At 51.1% G+C, this 20,492-nt stretch overlaps 4 protein-coding genes across 4 annotated transcripts; 3 read left to right on the top strand and 1 right to left on the bottom strand.

Annotated features, from left to right (window-relative positions):
* Positions 1-23: 23 nt before the first annotated feature.
* BO82DRAFT_132848 (diphthamide biosynthesis protein 4) lies at positions 24-1,000 on the top strand. Its single transcript, XM_025629981.1, has one exon. The coding sequence runs from the start codon at positions 232-234 to the stop codon at positions 880-882; it is 651 nt and encodes a 216-aa protein (XP_025489619.1). The 5' UTR covers positions 24-231; the 3' UTR covers positions 883-1,000.
* Positions 1,001-1,558: 558 nt separating this feature from the next.
* On the top strand, positions 1,559-3,171 carry BO82DRAFT_356390 (thioredoxin-like protein 1). The gene is made up of 3 exons (XM_025635714.1): positions 1,559-1,727; positions 1,892-2,039; positions 2,122-3,171. The coding sequence occupies exons 1-3, from the start codon at positions 1,649-1,651 to the stop codon at positions 2,903-2,905; spliced, it is 1,011 nt and encodes a 336-aa protein (XP_025489620.1). The 5' UTR covers positions 1,559-1,648; the 3' UTR covers positions 2,906-3,171.
* An 11,475-nt stretch (positions 3,172-14,646) lies between these two features.
* BO82DRAFT_132907 (uncharacterized protein) lies at positions 14,647-15,333 on the bottom strand. The gene has a single exon (XM_025629982.1). It carries the CDS (start codon positions 15,132-15,134, stop codon positions 14,784-14,786), a length of 351 nt encoding a protein of 116 aa, XP_025489621.1. The 5' UTR covers positions 15,135-15,333; the 3' UTR covers positions 14,647-14,783.
* A 2,387-nt stretch (positions 15,334-17,720) lies between these two features.
* Positions 17,721-20,303, top strand: sebA (putative C2H2 transcription factor (Seb1)). The gene is made up of 3 exons (XM_025629983.1): positions 17,721-17,984; positions 18,049-18,648; positions 18,783-20,303. Exons 2-3 carry the CDS (start codon positions 18,060-18,062, stop codon positions 20,021-20,023), a joined length of 1,830 nt encoding a protein of 609 aa, XP_025489622.1. The 5' UTR covers positions 17,721-17,984; positions 18,049-18,059; the 3' UTR covers positions 20,024-20,303.
* Positions 20,304-20,492: the final 189 nt, after the last annotated feature.

A 20,492-nucleotide genomic window follows, 5' to 3' on the forward strand; every position in this document is an offset into this window, starting at 1 on the left:
TCTTTTTTTCATCTTTTTGCGACGAGGCATCTGATCCTCCGTTATACAGAGGAGTCCCTTGACACTTACTTGAATATCACTTGCACACGCCTCGCAAGAAGGAAAGGAGAGAAAGCGTCTCTCACAGGAATTCTGAACTGAAATCTCCCTCGCCAACCGACCCCGCCTTCTATCTTCCGAAGCGGACAGGGATACAGAGACAGAATTGGAAGGAGGGAAAGGACATTCACAATGACGCTCACTACGACTTCCCTCCCTCTTGACTATTATGAGATCCTCGGCCTCTCCTTTACGACTGCGCCCCTCTCGAAGCAAGAACTCAAAACCGCATACCACCGCGCCCTACTCAAACACCACCCGGACAAGGCTGCCGCCGCTGGCAGCGCCAGCACACCTACTCAGGATGCGCCTCCAAGTTTTCTGGCCTCGAACGACACCCATGGCTCTTCCTCGCCACAGACGAGACCCTACACGATAGACGAGATTACAGCTGCATACAAGACTCTCTCCGTCCCATCTCTACGCGCCGAGTATGATCGCTCCCTGCGACTGGATCGCGCGCGGGCTGCCGCGGGGCAGGAAAAGGCCGGGGGCAATGGGGTGCTGTTTCACACGGGGTTGGAGGTGGTGGACTTGGAGGATCTGGGCTGCGCAGAGGATGAGGACGGCGACGGGGATGTTTGGTATAGAGGGTGTCGCTGTGGGGATGAGAGGGGGTTTCTGCTCACGGAAGAGGATTTGGAGAGGGAGGCGGAGAATGGGGAGATTGTGGTCGGGTGTCGGGGCTGTAGTCTGTGGATGAAGGTCCTGTTTGCGGTTGAAAATGATGGCAGTGATGATGAGCAGGGGCGAGTGGGAGAGGTGCAGAAGCAGGGGGCCTGAGGTGTTGGTGATATTGGTGGGAAACCCTTGTGTGTAAGCATACGGTGATGCTCTTTTTCTGGTCTTCTTGCCCCTGGAGGGTGAGATGTCACTCGCATATTTACCTGGTTCACCGGCTAGCATTGCCATGAACTGGTCTCTTCCGGGGAGAGAAGCGATTTCTGGTCTCTTATGAGGCTCCGATACGATGAGGAGGTTGCGGAGTATAGCCCGCATTTCGAGCAGCGTGGGTGCTCTAGTAATGCAACTTGAGCACCCAAGGTCGAGGTGGACTCGACACGCTCACGATCGTCCCTGAAGCTATTGGCTTGCAAGTATGAAATCCTGATGTCCTGGAGAGGGTTGTCCAACAGAGACTACGATGGTGTCCAAGCTCGTGGATTGAGCGCCCAGTCATGAGCAGATTTGTGACGGATAGAGTGGGCTTGGTGGCCACATTATACTCAACTACCTGTAAAAGAGTAGACATCAATGATTCTAGCTGTGAATGAGAAATGAACTAATGAGTGCGCCTTTCCGAAGTTGATGCTCATGATCAAGAGGCGTCCCAAATCATAGAAATCGTCGCAATGACAGTGCGTCACAGAAGCCGCCGCGGGGTTGAGTCGACTCGGAGCTGATGACATATAATGGATAGTCCGGGGCGGAGACGACGAACCGTCCAGTCCAGTCTGTCCCGGTCAACAACAACCCATCCTTTTCTCTTCTCCTCTCTTCCTTCAAATCTTGATTACACCGCTCAGCTCAGTTCAACCCGACCGCCACGATGTCACAACTCGTGCAAATCACCTCCAAAGAGCAATTTGCCTCTCTGCTGAGCTCGTCTACCTTTGTCGTAGCCGACTGTGAGCTTGTCTCCCCTTGTCCCAGCTCCCCCTCCCCCGCCTTTCCCCCTCCTTCGTTTGCCCCTGCCACCTGTCTCACACCCACGTCGATTGCACAAAACCACCCTACAAACAAACAAACAAACAAATCCAGCTAACTGGTTGACTCTTCTGCCCCCCAAAAGTTTACGCAGATTGGTGTGGACCATGCACTGCCATCGCCCCCGCGTACGAGCAGCTAGCCACGCAGCTGTCCCGCAAGGACCGGATCACATTCACCAAGATCAACGTTGACCACCAGCAAGATATTGCCAAGGCCTATGGCGTTACAGCGTAAGATGACCCCTTCTGCGTACCTACCCATAACCGTTGGGAAAAAGGAAACCCAAGCTAATCTCAGCGATCCCGTGAACAGAATGCCCACCTTCATCGTCTTCGAACGCGGCCGCCCAACCTCCACCATCCGCGGCGCCGACCCGAAGAAGCTCAACGACGTCGTCCGTAAACTCGCCGCGGAGGCCAACAAAGCCGAACCCTCGTCCGGCGAGGGAGCAAGCAGCGGCAGCGGGGGATACTGGATCGGAGGCGCCGTGCCCAAGGGCTACAGTGACATCACAGACCAAGCCGACCCCAAGGGACTGGAGCTGTTGAACCGGGCCAGCGAGTACGGCACGGCCCGGACGCTCTTCGAGGGGCCGAAGCCCTCCGCCCTGAACAGCAAGGGCAAGAAGGCGGCCGGTCCGGACTGGGTGGAGAGCGACACCGATGAGCAGCTGATGCTGTTCGTGCCCTTCCAGTCCACCGTCAAGGTGCACTCGCTGCAGATCACATCCTTCCCGCCGAAAGAGGGCGACGAGGACGAGGAGGACCGCGACGAGGACGAGCGCCCGATGCGCCCCAAGACGATCAAGCTCTATACGAATCGCTCCCATGTTTTGGGCTTCGACGAGGCGGACGATATCGACCCGGTGCAGGCGGTGGAAATCCAGCCGCAGAGCTGGGACGCGAACACGGGGACGGCTACGGTGGATCTGCGGTTCGTCAAGTTCCAGAATGTCACCTCGCTGGTGATCTTCTTTGTGGACGGCGATGGGGACAGTGAGAAGTTGCGCGTGGACAGGATCCGGATCTTCGGCGAGGCCGGGGAGAAGCGGGAAATGGGCAAGTTGGAGAAGATTGGCGATGAGCCCGGGGAGTAAGTAAATAGTAGAGAGAGGCTCCAAGCGAGGCGTGTGTAATCTGTACGTATGTATTGTACTCCGTACTTGGCATGTGCCCGCGGAGTTTCTTGGGCGGAATGTTCATGCTGGCGGGCTTTGAAGTGTGCACGCAGATAGAACTTGCATGGTGTGCCAACAGACAACAGCAAATACAGTGCCCCTCGAAGAAGTACTGTACTAGAGACCGAACATACAAGATCACCATGGATACCACGAAGCAAATGATATCATGTACTGCTGCTAGCAACAATCCAGACATAGGTCCGTATCGCCGAGAATGATCTCCAAGATTATCCCACTATTTCTATGAAAACTACGAGTCTCTTGCACGCAAGACCCAATCTACAAGCAATAATCCCGCCGGCGAAGCTTTCAAAAGAAAGCAAAACGCCGGAGAGAAAATTTGAAATGTCCGATCCCAAACCAAATGGTCTCATCCTAGTAGGAAAAATTCAGAAAGACCAATAAAGTAGAACCGGTGTGCAATTCCGTTCGTCTGTGACGCAACTGACACCTGGGAAAAAAACATCACGGTAAAGAATGATGTCCAGGCAACACGGGTGAATGTAATAGCTGCGTCGCCGCACGAAGAAAGAAAAGGAAAAAGAAAAATGTGGTGGTCGACAAGCAGGAGGAGTTTTTATAGTGCTGGTGTGGGGACGGAGCGGAGGATTGAGTTAGTCCGGAGAAGAGGCTCGGTTAAGTCGGTCGTTGAGGGTTACGGAAGAGGCTTAGTGGGATTGTGAGGGGAGGCTGGAGGGCGGTGAGCGCGATGCTCGTCTTTTTTTTTTTCCTGGGTTATCTCGTTTCTTCTTCTTCTCCCACAATCATATTATTATGGGCTGATGATGAGACACATTGGATGTATAAACATATGATAGGAAGAGACTGACTCCCCACGATCAAGGGGAGCTTGATCTAAACTACCATCCACTGAGGCCTGTTTCCCTTTTTTCTTCCTTTTTTTTCTGCCTCATTCTGCTTTTGCGTATCGACCGATAAAATTCTCTCTGCCTCATGTTTCTTTATGTGTATTTGTGTGCTTGCTTATCGGTAGTTCATGCCGGTTTGCTTGTCGTTCAATATCCAGGATTCTTCAGTCTGATATTTTGGGGTCGATATTTGCTTTTCCCTTCCCCTCCAATACATGTTTCTCTTTTTGCTTTTGCCAGTGGCGTCAAACGCTGCTAGCCCCAGCTCCCAAAGGCACGTCTTGTTTGCCCCCCCCTCATCTTTTGTCATCCATGCCCGGAAGGATTCCTGAAGGATGCTTATGTGGTGTGAAGAAGGACAAAAGGGACTTCTGCAAGCCTCGCTTCCTTCGCTGATTCCGGCCCGGACGGCCCCATGTCCGGCCCCATGGTCAGATAATCGCGGTCCAGGCGTACGACTATAGATCAACTTATCTAAGATGGAGAGATCCGGGGGGTCGAGTAGATGTTCTGAATATGCTCTGGGAAGGGACTAATGCAGTGGTCATGGGGCGGAGGGAGAAGAAGGGTCGCTGACGGGACTTTGGTCCTCATGCTTGTCTAGGACGGCTTGCTTTGGGGCCTGAAAGTCGTCGTAATTCGTAAGATCCTGAAGGCAATTGCTCAGCCCGATTGAGATGGTCATGGGGCTGTGCGCTGGTGGTGCAAACCTGCAGAGTGTAGGCCACACTAGTCAGCTAAGCCAGTAAGCCCTGCAGCAGGCTGCATAGTTTGCAGCTGCAGAATTTGCTCGTCGCGTTCTCTATCGAATGGATGGATTGATGTTGCATGCAACACCAGCAATCATCAAGCACCGCTATCAGAGCGGGCGTCCTTGCTCTCCTCTCGTTGTTCGCGTCGCCTCGCTGACTCGCTTGCTTGCTCACTTGCTTGCTCGGCTCGCATAGAGGCCCCCCAATCCCAGCAATCAAACCGTCTGTGCCTGCCTATTCCAATCAAACCCCAACCCCGAAGAAACAAAAATAAACCAGCGGTACATACTCATACGTGTGAGGCTTGACATCGATCCATGGTTCCAATCAAATTGAAGCCCAGAAGGTCCTTGCAGAAAGCGAAAAAAAAAAGTTGGCAGCTGGAAGTCTAGGAGCATTGTACGGAGTACCTAGTTATCGGTCCGGTCCAGCTTCCCGTGTGATCAACCAACCCGCGGTGCTGTTATTGGTTTTTATTTTTGACCGCCTCGCGTAATAGATAATGACGATGGCCATTTTTGGCGTGTGCATTGTTCATTCTGGGACTTGCCCAGTGCTTGGTTTTTCGTATTGTGCTGGAGAAGTGGAAGAATGGGCCACGCGATCCATGGAACGGAGCTCGTTGCCCCCCCATCCCATCTCGAGTTCTTATCTGATACCAATCCACCATCATGCCATTTTTTGCCCCGGCCGCACGAGTCGGAGTATGAGACACAGGTATCCGTCGGACGTGGGGGTCCTTGATTTGCTCTTGCCTTTCTCTCACTCTCAGACATCCCCACCACCAAGGCAACGAGCTATTGTCTGGCAGGGCGCATGTATTGTGCATTGTGCAGATAGGAATCCAAGTCCCACTCTTTCTCCGGAGGTCGATTCCGCGGGGGACGCGCTCGCGTCGATCATGAAGGACCATCCTTTGGCCCTGCACATCCCTCCTTCTTTCCCCGATTACCAATCGCGGGTTAGAGATCTGTTGCCCGTCCATGACATGAAGCATTCCCAGATGCCCGCGACCCACGATTGCTCCCAGACTCCGCTCCTGGTAACACAGGTGTTTGACACATGTACAAAGAGTTTCACCGTGGGATAATAATACATGCAACCCCGGGAGCCTGCCGCACACCACTGTAGGCTGTAGCAATCCGCGACAGCTGAACAAGGTTTGGTTCCTCGTGTGGAGTCGGTGCGTGCTGTAGCGAATGCTGCGAGTGATATCCAATTAGAGTTCAACCCTAAGTACTTTTGGGGGGAGATCGCACTATCAGTCCGTGGAGTTGGCAATCTTGGCAACGACCCAAATTTTGAATGGCTTCATTCCGAGTGTGCATGACTCTTTGTTCCGTATGTGAGGGCTGAATTTGATCGGCCGCATGTCGCACGGTAGTGGTGGGTTCTATCTCTAGGGCAATCCGAACGTTACCCGCCTCTTTCGAGGACTGGTAACCTCCGGTGTACCTTCCAATGAATGACGTTTTGAATGAAGTGGCTGAAGATAGGTGTCCAGTATTCGTATATGCTGGATGGGGCTCAAGCCACACCAAGACTCCCGCATCCACAAGTCGAGAGTCGCGACCCAGCTGCTATCGTGTCGTGTCTCCTAGGAGACATGATAATAGACTCAGCTCAAACATCTCCTACAGTCAATGGTCAGACATGTTAGAGATGGACTCTCCTACTAATTAAGGACATAGCTGTGTCACTTACCTGCTTGTCCTCCCACGTTTTCGTAAGGTTTTAAGCATGACTCTCAAAACCCAACCCATGTAGATGGTAGGTTTTGTTGAAGCCGAGGATCCGATCCAAGGTAAGCTCATCCCATGCGAAGGGTTTGGGGCTGACACTAGAGTCTGGTGCTTAACCTTCGCGCTGATAGACTTTCACCTCTTTACCTCTTGCCGGCTGCCCGCAACGAAAAATTCGGATAGCTTCCGCAGGAAATCCCCGATGTTTCCCCAATGACGCCATAATCCCAAGCATTCCCACAATCGGAAGGACGAAAAAGAAAAAGAAAAAAGAAAAAAAAAAACATTTTAGAGAAGTAGAACGGGAAGAGGGCCCTTGGTGCTTGGTGGTCAACCAAGATCGCGGATGGATCCTACGTTATCTCGTTTTCCCCAGCAAAATCCCTCAATTCGTGGGCCGCCCAAAACTCCGCTGGGTGCTCTACATACCGCACTGGGGTTAGGTTCGGAAAAACCAACCAATGCCTTCGTGAGCGCGGAATGTGTGCCTTTGAGGCGGACCGATAGTACCAGAGAGCACAACTAAGCCGTTCCATTGAGTTCATTGGCCTCTGTTGGTACTGTTCTAGTGGCCTGTAGTCAATTCACGTGCTGCATGCTCATGCTCACCGTCAATCACACACGGCCCTAACCACGAGCCAGGTCCATTGACAGTGCAGTGTCAGTGTCGACTCGACTGTCGAGACATGCACGTGCTGCGCCAGTGGCTTGTTGGCCTATTGGCCCAGATTTTCAGCTCATGCGATCGGCCGCTCTAGTCCATGATCTTCCCTGCAAGCACCCAGGAACAGAACTCAAAGGTGCCTGCCTGCCTGTCTGTTGGGGTCTGGAGTGGGAATCACAGCCCCGAATTGGAGAGATATCGTGTGTGTGTGTGTGTGTGTTCTGTTCAATGCTGGCTTTCGAGTGCTCGGATGGTGATTACCCATACCCTAGGAGGCGCGCAGTCCAAGCTTAAGCTCGAACAAGAGCATCCGTTATCGTCTCTGCCACGACCAGGCGCCGCCACACGAGCTTGGAATTGTGGAGGCTTCGCTAGTTAATTCCAAAATGGTGTGCTTGTGGCTTGAACCAGCAAACAGTAAGGTTGTGCGTGCGTGCGTGCGCGTGTGTTAGTATCCTTTCCTCAAGCACTGATGAGGAAGGACAAATGTAAGTCCACTGCCATATCTAGTATCCATAGCTCAATTCACTGCTCGCACCGCTGGACCCAGAGAAAGTACTCCGGCCGCATGCTTGGGTGACTGGGTCTGCAGTGGACGGTGTGGTGTGCCTGCCGTCCGTATCTAGCCTGGATTGTTTGTCCCCGCAAAAAAGCTGCGGTATTAGCCTGAAGCTTTATGCCGGCAGTCGGAACCATGCCCACTTACCGGAATGGGAAGCTGCTTGGCGGCGGACTAAGTACGAAGGTTGCAATTGCCATTACTCAACCGACAGTGGAAACCCTCGCCTACTGCCTTGGAAGCGGTGCAGGCAGATTTCGCTAGACAAGCCACGGTGTCCATCGCGCATCGCTGTTGAGAGATACTTTTTTTGTCGCATATAGATAGATATATGGTGCGGTATGGTTGCTTCAGCCCATAGCTAGATTGGATTGTGGATTCCCCTCGGGAGACCCAGGGTCCGGCGGCAGTTGTGATGATTCCGTGAAATGATAGGGGAAAGCTCCCATGAACAATGAAAACCTAATACATATTCATGGGCCTACTAAGCGGGATTTACTTCAACGAAATGCAAATCACAAGTGGTGTCGGAAGTTCTCCGGCCAGCCCCGTGTCCACTCAGTTGGGATGAAATGGTCAGATCATGGATCCGGTCTCCATCGACGACTTCCAAGGTAAATTAGTTATCGCCCGTCTCGAGTCGAGGGAAGAGGAGTTAGAAGGTTCGAAGAATGCTGCTAAAAGTTCTTCAGTCACTTTAGAGTCGTTCCACTAGACCGCAACTAAGCATGTAGGAGGTAAATCACATTAGCCGGGGTTCATTTCGAATTATCACCCCTGGTTCCCTTTCAGCTATATTATCACCTCGTGGGTGTGTCCCTGACGGTTTCACAATGAGCTTACTTGCATCGGAAATGCCAACAGCGCCCCCCCCGTAAGTATTCCGTAGGTAGCAATCTTCATTGGAGACAGTGACCGAGATGGGTGTAGTGATATGAGGGGTCGCCGTTTGTGTGAAATGAAATACAAATAAAATCGGAGATACTTACCATCTTGAATGCTGCCTCAAGCGCACTCTACCTAGCTGGAGTAGTACTCTCCTGACTAAGACGGAAGCCGAGACATGCCCCAGTGCAAGCGGACACTGATTGGAGGCAGGCATACACGTTAGTCGGTTTCAGATCTGGCTATCCGGCAACCTTGAACCTTGGACCTCCCAAGGTACGCGCGCGACAGCCCGACAGCAGCTCGTCCGGAGGCTCGGGTTTCCCGGCCAGATTCCTTGAGGGGTTTAGTCTCCTGGAAAGAAGACTCTTGGCTTGGCTCGTCGTCTTTCTCCAGAGCGGATTGCTACTAGTCAACTCCGTAGTGTGCGATCTGCTGATTCCCGACTCTAAGGCTCCTTGGTCTTCTGTCTATCTGTACATAGTCAGTTAGCTTGTCTGTATGTAACTGTAGGACAAGCCTCCTTGGCTGGAGGGACTCTCTGCCATGGAAGCTTCCAATGGAAAGAAAGAACACTACTGGGTCTGGGTAATGTTACCGTTTGCCCTTTCCTCCAATCCCAGTTTCTCACTTCACCATTGAATGCAGCGAAAGAACCAGACCCCCCCCCCTCCCCTCTCTCCCTTCTCCTCCCAAATCTAGCGTACCTACACCCCGTATCTCATCTAATATGAACCCTCCCTCAACACTAGGCGCTGAACTATTGGTTCATCTGAACTCTATCAAAGAATATGCAGTGTCGATACGATCTCATAAAGCTTCCCTGAGTGGCCGGGCTAATAATTCAGGCAGCACATCTTCCAGTTTGGTTCTATGGGATATGATACTCGCAGATATGCAATGCTGATTATATATAATGATCAACTGTCCATCCAACGGCATTGATGCATCATACCGTGATGATCGGGTTCTCTCTGACTTCTGTTTGGATTCTGCTATAGTCAGTTATAGTTTACTAAGACTCACTCGCCTCGAATCTCCTTCCTTCTTCAGCAGTAACCCACCCACTTGGTAGACCGTTGCCTGATGTTCCTTCCTAGACGTTTAGCCACAATAATAGGATCCGCAATTGTTCACACTTTTCTTTTGTCGAGTGGGCTCCTGCATCCGGCACCACCGACAATAGATAGCAGTACGAAAAAAGCCGTTTGGGGGGGGTTGCTTTCTAATAGCTTATCAACAGTGCTGTCTCGCAAACCCTTGGTTGGGTAGTGTCGGAATGGAGCGATATGATTAAAAGAACGGGGTAAGGTTGCGGTCTTGTTTATTTGTTTGTTTTGTTGGCTATCGCCTCCCCAAATCCTCCGATCTAGGCATACTGTACAAGAGTGCCTACTGTACACTTACTGAGTGTTTTCTTCTTTCCTACTTCGTGTAGACGATGGCGACCGCCAGAGTGGCCGATAACCGCAGCATCCCCTCCGGTCTCCGAAGACCCATCGTGGCGGATGGCGCAATACTATCATTTGGAAATTACCTCATTCGGTCATATATTTTTCGCATTGCTTGCCTCACGGAGCTTGATGGTGAGGTTGAGTCGAATGTTGCCAGCTTTACCGATTCCCGGCCGGGGATGCACTGCTTGACTATGTGCACAGTCATAGACTTTCAAGTCCCAGTGCCAGATTGCTGTCCCATGATTCGTCGGAAAAGCGATGTGGCCTACTTCGAGTAAGTAATGAGGTATAGTACGTACCATACCGAGTAAGAAGATTTGACAATAATTTTGACATATTTTTTTCTTCCCACATGCCCGCACGGTCGCTTATTTTTACTGGGTTTTTGGGGACCTGAGTGGCGCCGCTTGTTCGGGGCTAGGTCCCTACCGCCCCGGCTGTCATCCCACGGAGAACCCACCGCGGACGTCGTAAAATGAGTCGATCAGAGGGGTTAATAGAAAACAGCAATAAGAAAACAAATCAGCCTTGTAGATGACGTTGAACGACATTATCATTCCGACTACATCAGAATATACATCGAGTGATCGAATCATCCCTTAATTTGGTCCAAGGTGAAAATGAAGTAGCTCGAATGATGCGAGACAACGGTCGGGTTTCTTTTCCATTTAGCTCGTCTCCTTCCCATGGACGTGTGGAGTAGAGCGTACGGAATGCGGATGCAACTGGGTCTTTCATCCACCGGTGTACGGAGTAAGGTAAAGTCCTCGAGGGGGAAGAGGAGGGGGGGAACAGCAGCAGCAGTACGTAGCAGCTAAGAGGATCTCTCTCTCTCTCTCTCTCGTGGTGACAGACGGGCAGAACGAGGGCCAAGCGAACAGCATCGCTTTCGTTTGAACTTTGAACATCCATGGATTACCCGACGTGAAGGTGTTGAGACGACGACCCTCTCGAGCTAGCTAGGGTGTTCCCCAGTCGATGACGACAGTCCCTCAATTATAGCGTCCGTTAGACTAGCTCTTGTCGCTCTCGGGTGTGATATTTCTTTCTTTGATTTTTTTCCCTCTTGCCTTTGAATTTTTCCAAAAGCGCGAAGCACCAAGGAGCATGGGTCTTTTACCGAGGCTTCGCTTCGTCGTGTCTTCCAAGACGCAACGGCCTTGAAATTTCTTTTAGGTTTGCCTTTGTGGCAACGACAGGGGTTAAGCCGTCGTCGCCGGGCCTGGACGGGCCAGGAAGACGTTTAGCTGTAAATTATCCCTGGCATCTGAGATGGGTTATCGTCCGGCGAGCTGCTTTGAGTGCGAGGTCCGACGATGTTGAAATTAGACAGCCATGATCTCCTCGGCCTGGGCCGTTGCCGTTGTTTCCTCCTTTTCGGCGTTTGCTTAATCACTTGCTGCTCCCCTGACTAACTAACCACTAGGCACCCATTGATGTCTTGATGGGCAGGAGTCTAGTGGTGGAAGGGCGATGGAGTTGCGGAATGGGGATGGGAGCAGAAGAATGGAGCTTTTCCCTGTGGACAGTGGAGATTGGCCGATAGTAGTCTCTCGAGCTAGAACTGTTAGCTGCTCGGATGGACTGTCAAAAACTGCTGTCGCGGTCTTCTCGAAGCTCAGCGACCTTCCATGCATATATTAAGCCAAGTGATTCCCTAACCTGAACGAGTAAAGTCGCCTGGGTGCGTTATGGGTCGTTGTTCGTATTACCTCCGGTAGTACGGAGTACGTAGTGTAACAGTCGTAACTTGTCGGCGTGGCAAGGAAAATCTCGAAAGTCGACGACCCCATCCTGTTAGGCACAATGCTTCCAAATCATTACCGGTAAGTCAGTAAGACCAAAACTCCTTTTCCGACGGTCAAGCGGTAGGGTGGATTTGGCCATCCCCTCTCCCTTATCATCGTCGCGCATAATGTCGACTTTCCGCCGCTGTCAGTGGCTAATGCTAAATTACCGCACTCCGGGGACTGGCCCGGAATCCGGAAGCTGCACCCACATCAAGTAAGGCGTCTCTCTGCGCAGTGTCGGTAGTAGAGTAGATTGGTATCGTGGCGTGTATCAGTCAAACCATTCTATCTTTAGATCCACCATTGAAGTAGTCTTAATCGCTGCGACCGGAGACAGAGTCATGCATTCGATACGGTAATTTAGTTTGATCATCGCCAGATGCTTGCGACTCCTGGTACTCCTGTGACTATCGATTGGAGAATCAAGACAAGCAACGAGATAGGAAGAAGGGGACCCTGGTACCTGCGCCATGAAATCTGAAACAGTGGCCACACTGACGAGTCATGTATGTACGAGAGACCCCAGCCAGGTCTACGATCCCTGGCAGCCTTGAGTCGGCGGCGAACTGCGTGGCGGTTAAAGGAAAGAACAAGGTGTGCAGTGCCACGGTGATGCTCATGGCTGGGTGCTTGAACGGGTTAATGATAGCCCTTTGGGGGGGAGTAAGAAGAGGTCCGTGTTCTGCGTTTCGCGTTCTGAGTTCTGACAGCTCTGGCTGAGTCCCCTTGCGTTGCCTTTGCTGATACTCGAGTACCACCATACACACAAGACAAGACAAGATAAGTGACAAGTGGGATTCGATTGGCTGTTGAACTGTCATTGTCCGCCATTTGACCTATGACGTGGACAAGTCAAGTCCCGTGGTCGGACTAAGCCCGATTGCTGTAAATCATAACAATAACGACGTACTAGATGAATCATGTGCTGTTTGCCTGACTAATGCGACGAGATTCAGCGGAGTAATGATACACCAGCAAACATTCTGCCGAGTCCCGCTCTCAACTGATCAGGTCCAATGCAGTCAAGAGACCGACTATTGAGTCGAGATGAGAAGATTGGAGGCTTGCAGGTGTTGGCAATCAACGGTAAGCGAAAGTTCTTTATTGGCAACCGGCCCTATCGCAGACCGGCCAAAGAAAAGTGGATTCTAGGTGCAATGGATGAAAAACAAAACCATACAGGCGACCACGGGGAGAAAAACTAGATCAGATTGAAGCAAATCAGAATCGGGCGTTCTATTTTGACAGCTGCATTTCATATGTACCTAAGCCCTGTGTAACCGTCTATCGGACAACAAATAAACGATGCAAGCAAGGGTCGGTTGGCATACCAAGGAATTCCGGCGTGAACGTCGCTTTTCCCCTCTCCGGCCATGCAGCCTACAGTTCCCCTCCGCATCGGTTCCTGCAGTAGGCCGCCCAGACCTGATCGATCCCATCTGCCATTGAACAGGTCGAATCTCAAAATGTGAGCTAATCCAAGAAGGCCCTTTTTGTCTTTCTCTCTCTCCCTCTCTACTCTGTATGTGAGTGAGTGATTGACGTCTTTGACAATCCGAGTGCGCACACCGCGCCTGTGATCTTGGGAACAGGCTATGTGCTACGTGGCCAAACTCTCAATTTTAGGACACCAAAATTGGAGTTAGCCTATACTTGGGGTGCCAGTACCCTGGGATTTTCGTGCTTTTGACTTGACATCACCTCACACTTTCCCCAGAAAATCTTTCAACCAACGACGCAGGAGCTATACCTAGCTTCCCTCCACCTCAGGAAATAATCTAGCCTATTAGGTTCAATACTGTCTGCACCATATGCTCGGCGTAGTGTCTCCAGCATATGATTTGCTATCGGATTCTAGAGCCATCCTATGTCTGCTCATCGATTTTATTGTGTGATTAGCATCAATGCGAATCATCTAGGAAAGAAACATGCCAATGTGTCTCTTCTCCAGATGCCCAGAGAGGGATCAGACCCTGTAGACGACCTACCCAGTACAATTTTGCCTCAGCTTACGATATGAGTTACCTAGAATGTCACAGGGCTCCGATTGGGCCGCACCCGGGACTTCGGATGTCTTTTTCTGAGAATCGGTGGTTTGCTGTCAGTAGTGAACACTTATTAGACTGGAGTAGACTCAGTAGTATAGTACCACCCGTAAGGACGGGTAAACTATACCTTAGTAGCACTTATCTTGCACCATGCCATAAGTTAGGTGGTGGGCCCCAGTCGCAGCCGTTTCACCAGTGGTGTCGAGGGCTCGAGATGATGCCACAGTACAGTAGTGTTGCTTCTCGAAATTGCTAGTCTCAATGCCGCTAGAATGGACTGCCAGAGGATTGCGAACGTTTTTTTCGTTCATGCCCGCTTATCGACATGGGACCATACTATGTCTGTCCTAATTGAGTGGTCTCATCGAGTCCGGAATTGCATGCCTGCATCAATGCCGTTACGCCGGGGCAGTTCGTATCATCGATCGTCGTCATCACCACCGCCGCCGCCGCCATCAGCATCATCATAATCATCCCTCTCCTCCCAAACCCCATCAATCATGATTATCAGTCTCCGCCCTCACAGAGGCTGAGACCAAAGGGAAAGTCCACAGCGACCCAGCGTGAGTTTGGGGGTGTGGGAGAGAACGGGGAGGGGCCGCGGACAACATCTGCACTGACCAAGACAACCCCCAAATCAGCAGCCACGGTCTCTTCATCATAACATCCATCACATCATCCACCCAACCAACCAACTGCAAAGGTCGTTTGCTGATCTTACTGTAAGCGTGAGGCATCCCAGAGTGAGGGAACATGGGACAGCCTTTCCTCGTCAATTTTTTTTTTTTTTTGCATTGTTGTTTTTTTCTCTTCCCTCATTTTCTGTTTCCTTTTGTCTTTTTTTGGGGTACTTTTAATGAAAACCCCCAAATGGCGGACGGGATGCGCAGTGGGGCCGACTAGCTTAGCCGGCGAGTCAATCCCTCCCCTTCACAGGTTGAGGCTATTGGCTTTGAATGCAGCTTCTGGTGCGCTTGCCCTCTCACCTAGCAGATTTGCAGTCAATGAACTTCGGTTGTCAACTCAAGTCACCATGTCTTGGTAGTATGTGTGTGTGTGTGTGTGTGTGTGTGTGTGTGTGTGTGTGTGTGTGTGTGTGTGTGTGTGTGTGTCTCTCCCTCTCTCTCTAGCTGTCTGGAGCCCTTTGACTGCCCGTCGGGTTGGTTTGGCTGACTGAACCGGCCTATTGGAATCTCACTTTTGGTTTTCCTTCCCCGCCCAACAGACTCCCACTCAACTCGCACACCCTCTCCATCACTTTTCAGTTTGCTCCAGCGAAGGTGACTGGCCCGATTGGTTTTCGTGCACCAAGCCAGTGGGACAAACAGGCCGCTGATAAGCCCAGATAGGCCATCCGATGCTGCTGATGCGGGTCTCATTGGTAACGGAACATCCGATCCATGTACTATGTATAACACATCACCCTCAGCATCACGATGAACGCTGTCATTGACGGACAAGTGGTCTCAACAGTAAGCGCGCAGCGTGATTGACGAGGTTGGTCTCAGCTGAGCACCTGAGCACCTCGAGTAGACAGTCCCTCTTGACTGGCAGAGAGGCAGTGGCAGTGAAGGAGGGAGGGTAAAGGATAAGGGGGGCCATTCGACAACTTTGAGGTGCTATTTTGGGAGCGATAATACTGCCTGAGAGTCTCGGACGGACTGCTGTGGCGACTTTCAACCATCGAGACAGCCTTTCCAGCTCGGCCTCAGCCTGTTACCTTACCGGCGATGTTACAGGATAAATTACACCCGGGACTGTTATGTGTGGGAAGCTAAGTATCAGAAGACGGGATTGGACTCTTGACAAGTGTGTTGACCTCCCTCCTACTTGGGTAAGTTCCAAAAGAGATTGAAGAGACCATGGAACCCGCTTTACCCCCCCGACAGTTGTAATCTGTACTTTATATGGAGATACTATGTCGTTACGGAGATGTCTATCTAAAACGTGAATAATGAATTGGCCACAAGGCAAGACCGACGGAGACAGAGAGGAAGAAGTGGGAAAGCCACATATCTCCATAGTTGGCCGTAGTGAGTGACTAAGGGCTGTGTACAGTACAAATGAACTAAATGTTACCAGTTACCAGTTTACTCCCACCATCCAACCCAGAACTGTCATTTGCCCTACCGTAATGAACTCTCTCTGAAACAGTGTTAAGTGCCACCGAGGACGATAAATTTGTGATGATAATATATCAATCGTCATTATAAACCTTCTGTGATGAAATAGCCAACGGTCACAAGCGGTTCCTTCTCTCGCTTCTACACTTTCCGTGCTTTGCTGGCTTGCAATTGGAACATGAGCAACTCCGCATTTACGCATTTACCCATCCGTGACCGTCAGACGTGTGTGCCTGTGTGGTCTGGTGGTAATAAATGGACGGAGGGCCGAGTTTCCATGCACCATTGAAATGGGGCTTGAGGCCGCCAATGTTCCCACTCGTGCTCATGTGCTCCACGCACTTACGCCTCTTTGGGTTCCCCGGCCGAGGTGGTGGGGACGATTTGCTAGTGAGTCGACGCTGGGATTCGCCCTCGCCATCTGACTGTCTCTCGAACTAAGCTCCGATCCAACAGCATCCAGCGTCTCCACCCCTCCCAAAATGAGGAATGAATGGCACAATATTTTAGTATATGTATTATCGGTACCTGTCTTGTATTGATCTCAATATCCGTCGTCGTCGCTGTCGTCGTCCTCCTCCTCCTCCTAGTCTCTTACTATCGTGGACGTCCGCAATGAAGAGGTATAGTGCGTAGAAGGATTGTCAGAGTACTAGTAGTAAGGTGCTTCGCAGTGGTACAGTAGAGATTCCGTAGTAGTCCGCAGGGTGGTCCACCTCCCGTTGGTTTTGGTCTTGGTCTCCGCTTCCTCAAATTTCTAAACTGAAATGGAACTGAGGATGTGCACCGCCGGCGCCAATCTGCTTTCTTTGCCGCCCCAGACTCGAAAGTCTACTCAGCATTGATGGTGCATAAGATGGTAAAAAATAATGACAATCACCGGCTGGAGAAAATAGGATTTCCCATTCCACTTCCCCCCACCCCTCTTCCCTCTCCTCGGCCCTCTCTCTCTCCGCTTTCCATTGTTCCCCGAAATTTATTCAAATCATCATCCAGAAAGTCTATTATGGGAACGTTCAAAAAATAGAGCAAGAAACATTCAACACTCCAAAACCAGGAAATTGGAAGAAAGGGGAGGAGAAATGAAATTGAACTTCAAATCCATACACTGTCAAAGACATGATCGAAGGCAGCCCAAGAAAAATAACATATGACACAGTACCTGGACCGGCAGATTTATTAGATGATTTATTAGTCTTATATTACAATTCCGACTATTATAGAACTGATTGCTCTCGACTTTCCTACTGGCACCACCACCCTAAAGTAAAGTTCCATGCAGCCCATCTCACCCCAAAAAGGCTCGCCAGGCTAAAAAGTACGGCTCCAGTCAGTCCTCCAGTCCTCCAGTCCTACTGCTCACTACGTACGGCGCTACTACCTCGTAGCACAAGCAGATCAGTCGCTCTTTTATCCACTGCCCACCCTTCTGGCCGTCTTTTCCTCTTTCCATATCGGCCCTGTCTCTCATTTTCCCCGCGACTGTCCTCCTTGTCCTTCAAATTAATCTTCTTTATTTCTTTCTTTATTTTATTATTATTCTATTATTCTGGGATTTTTTTTTAATTCCCTTTTTGCCCTTTTTAGACTCGTCTCGATCCTCATCTGGTCGTCCTCTCTCCTTCCCTTCTTTTTTATCTCTCTAGTCTTAATTCCCCTCCCTCTCGCTCTCTCTTTCATTTGCGTCTTCAGTCTTTCGGTTTCCTTTATCGAGCGCGTTCTAAACCGACTTCATTCTCTGGTTTGGATCGTATCGATTAGAGGTGCCTGTCCTTCCTTCAATAGACCTGCGATACAAGCATCAGATATAATACCACCACCACCACCACCACCACTACCACGAACTATCGTTCTTCGCATCATTATCACAGCGCTGTCTCATTCACTCACTCCTTCAAGTGCAAGAGACTATCAACATTCTTTCCAACACTGTCGTTCTTGATATAGACGACTTCTCATTGCTTAGTGGTCCCGGCTACAAGACAGAAAGCTTCGCGCAGTCCAACGGTCCGGGTAATACTAACCCATTGATATACTTATCCTAATTACATCTAGCAGAGTAGACCAGACTCTACTCGCTTGTGCAACCACAACACTTCACAATCTGTGAGTCTGATCTTCCAATATATGTCTATTGGGGACCAAGCGCTGACTCGAGGATGGTAACCAGCTACATTCACAATGGACGCAACATACACAATGGCGCCGACATCGGTGCAAGGACAACCGTCTTTTGCATACTACCCAGCTGCCGACTCGCAGCCTAGACAACACTTCACCAGCCACCCTTCAGATATGCAACAGTTCTATGGTCAAATGCAACCGTTCTCCCACGCTCAACAACAACATCAACACTGTGTGCCGGACCAGTCTCTTTATGCCGCTCAGTCTGTCATGAACATGCACCAGATGGCTACGACGAATGCCTTCCGGGGTGCCATGAACATGACACCTATCGCCTCTCCTCAGCCGTCTCACCTCAAGCCCACCATCGTCGTGCAGCAGGGCTCACCAGCTCTGATGCCCCTCGACACAAGGTTCGTGGGCAACGACTACTATGCCTTTCCCTCCACCCCGCCGCTCTCTACAGCCGGTAGCTCTATCAGCAGCCCGCCTTCCAGCATCGGATCCCTCCACACGCCAATCAACGACAGTTTCTTTGCTTTTGAGAAGGTTGAGGGCGTGAAGGAAGGCTGCGAGAGCGACGTTCACGCGGAGATTCTGGCCAATGCCGACTGGACTCGCTCGGAGTCGCCTCCCATGACACCTGGTACGTACTAGTCCTTGATTCTCTTCAAAGAGACCCGTTAGCGGCCTACACCACGTGCTGCAAGAGTGCGAAAAGGCATTCGTGGATGGTCAGTAGTCTAGGGCTATTCGGTGAACTAACTCAACTTGTTCTAGTGTTCATCCACCCCCCTGCATACACCGCCTGCCAGACCTCGGAGCTCCTGTCTGCCACTAGCTCTTGCCCATCCCTGTCTCCATCGCCATCCCCTGTTGCTTCGACCCTGATTGTTCAGCCCCAGTCCGCTCTTCCTCTGGAACAATCCAACTCGGACTTCTGCGACCCTCGTCAACTCACTGTCGAGTCTTCAATCAATGTTGCTGAGTTGCCGCCTTTGCCCACTCTTGCATGTGATGAGGAAGAGTCAAGGGTTGTCTTGGGTGGTGAGGCTGTAACACTTCCTGTTCACGAGAACCTCTCTCCTGTGTTCTCTTGCTCCTCAGAGGATCCCTTGAACAGCCTTCCCACCTTCGATAGCTTTTCGGATCTGGACTCCGAAGACGAATTTGTGAACCGCCTGGTTGACTTCCACCCCAGCGGCAACGCTTTCTACCTGGGCGAGAAGCGGCAGCGTGTTGACTCCTACTCCCTTGATGAGGAAGAGTTCTTCAGTGAGCAAAGCTTCGACGAATCAGACGACCAGGATCTGTCCCAGACCAGCCTTCCATTCCTGGGTGACTCCGATTTCTCCGTTCAAGCTACTGTCAGCGACGCTGCTGAGGAGATGAGAACGAAGAAGCGCAGCAACTCTCGTAAGTCACCCAAGAGAGCTGGCTCCGAGAGCGACGCGGACTCTCTGGCCAAGAAGGCACAGGATTCCGCAAGTGATTCGGACTCCACAGCCGCTCAAGCATCTTGTCAAACCCGCCACAACTCGGATGCTAGCATGTCTAGTTGTTCTGATGCGCCATCTGCCCCGGTCTCTGTGAACCGTCGTGGTCGCAAGCAGTCGTTGACGGATGATCCTTCCAAGACCTTCGTGTGCACTCTTTGCTCTCGCCGCTTCCGTCGCCAGGAGCACTTGAAGCGTCACTACCGCTCTCTGCACACCCAGGACAAGCCTTTTGAGTGCAATGAGTGTGGCAAGAAGTTCTCCCGCAGTGATAACCTGGCTCAGCATGCTCGCACGCATGCTGGCGGATCCGTGGTGATGGGTGTCATCGATACTAGCAGCACATCCTCGCAGTCTCCTTTTGAGGATCACAGTCCCAACACCATGGGTGCGGTTCTCTATGAAGCTGCCAATGCTGCCGCCAACAAGTTGACGACCAGCGACTCGTCCGATGAGAGCATTATCGAGACGCCATCTGCTGATCGTCGAGCCCCCAAGAAGCGCAAGCGTGACGCGGATGCTTAATTAGGTCGTCGACTTGGTGTCGAAGCCATCATGATGATATGTGACCAGGAGCTCCCCTATATCACTTAATCATATATTATAAATGACCAACCATTCCCATGGTTGGTCCAACTGGGTCTCTTACGGATTGGCGTCCGGGTTTGGATTCTGGCGGCGACCAGGAAGGCAAAGGTGCATGGATTATTCTTATTTTTGAAAGGTCCTTGGAGTCAATTTCCCCCGAAAAGCGACTTCGAGGCACCAATTTTGGCGAAGCATTAGACCGGCGGCGAAGGAACTTGGGCGCACATTTGGGAGTCCATGGTTGGACCAAAACTATAGAGCGCGTGCATGATGACTCTACACTGAGGCACTGGTGATTTGGGTTGATTTCCTTTCTCTCTCATTCCCCTCTTATTTCTACTCTCTCTCTGACAAATATCCTCAACTCGATCTGCGAATGGTCGACTAGGACCACCACACTTGGTCC

Source organism: Aspergillus uvarum (assembly GCF_003184745.1).
Source record: "Aspergillus uvarum CBS 121591 unplaced genomic scaffold BO82scaffold_46, whole genome shotgun sequence".
NCBI classification, from domain to species: domain Eukaryota; kingdom Fungi; phylum Ascomycota; class Eurotiomycetes; order Eurotiales; family Aspergillaceae; genus Aspergillus; species Aspergillus uvarum.

Excerpts from the sequence above, each read along its gene's own strand:
- BO82DRAFT_132848 (XM_025629981.1), top strand. The coding sequence starts at position 232 with ATGACGCTCACTACGACTTCCCTCCCTCTTGACTATTATGAGATCCTC.
- BO82DRAFT_356390 (XM_025635714.1), top strand. The coding sequence starts at position 1,649 with ATGTCACAACTCGTGCAAATCACCTCCAAAGAGCAATTTGCCTCTCTG. Across the intron at positions 1,728-1,891 it reads TACCTTTGTCGTAGCCGACT|TTTACGCAGATTGGTGTGGA; the intron begins GTGAGCTTGTCT and ends GCCCCCCAAAAG. Across the intron at positions 2,040-2,121 it reads AAGGCCTATGGCGTTACAGC|AATGCCCACCTTCATCGTCT; the intron begins GTAAGATGACCC and ends TCCCGTGAACAG.
- sebA (XM_025629983.1), top strand. The coding sequence starts at position 18,060 with ATGGACGCAACATACACAATGGCGCCGACATCGGTGCAAGGACAACCG. Across the intron at positions 18,649-18,782 it reads GTCGCCTCCCATGACACCTG|TGTTCATCCACCCCCCTGCA; the intron begins GTACGTACTAGT and ends AACTTGTTCTAG.
- BO82DRAFT_132907 (XM_025629982.1), bottom strand. The coding sequence starts at position 15,134 with ATGAGACCCGCATCAGCAGCATCGGATGGCCTATCTGGGCTTATCAGC.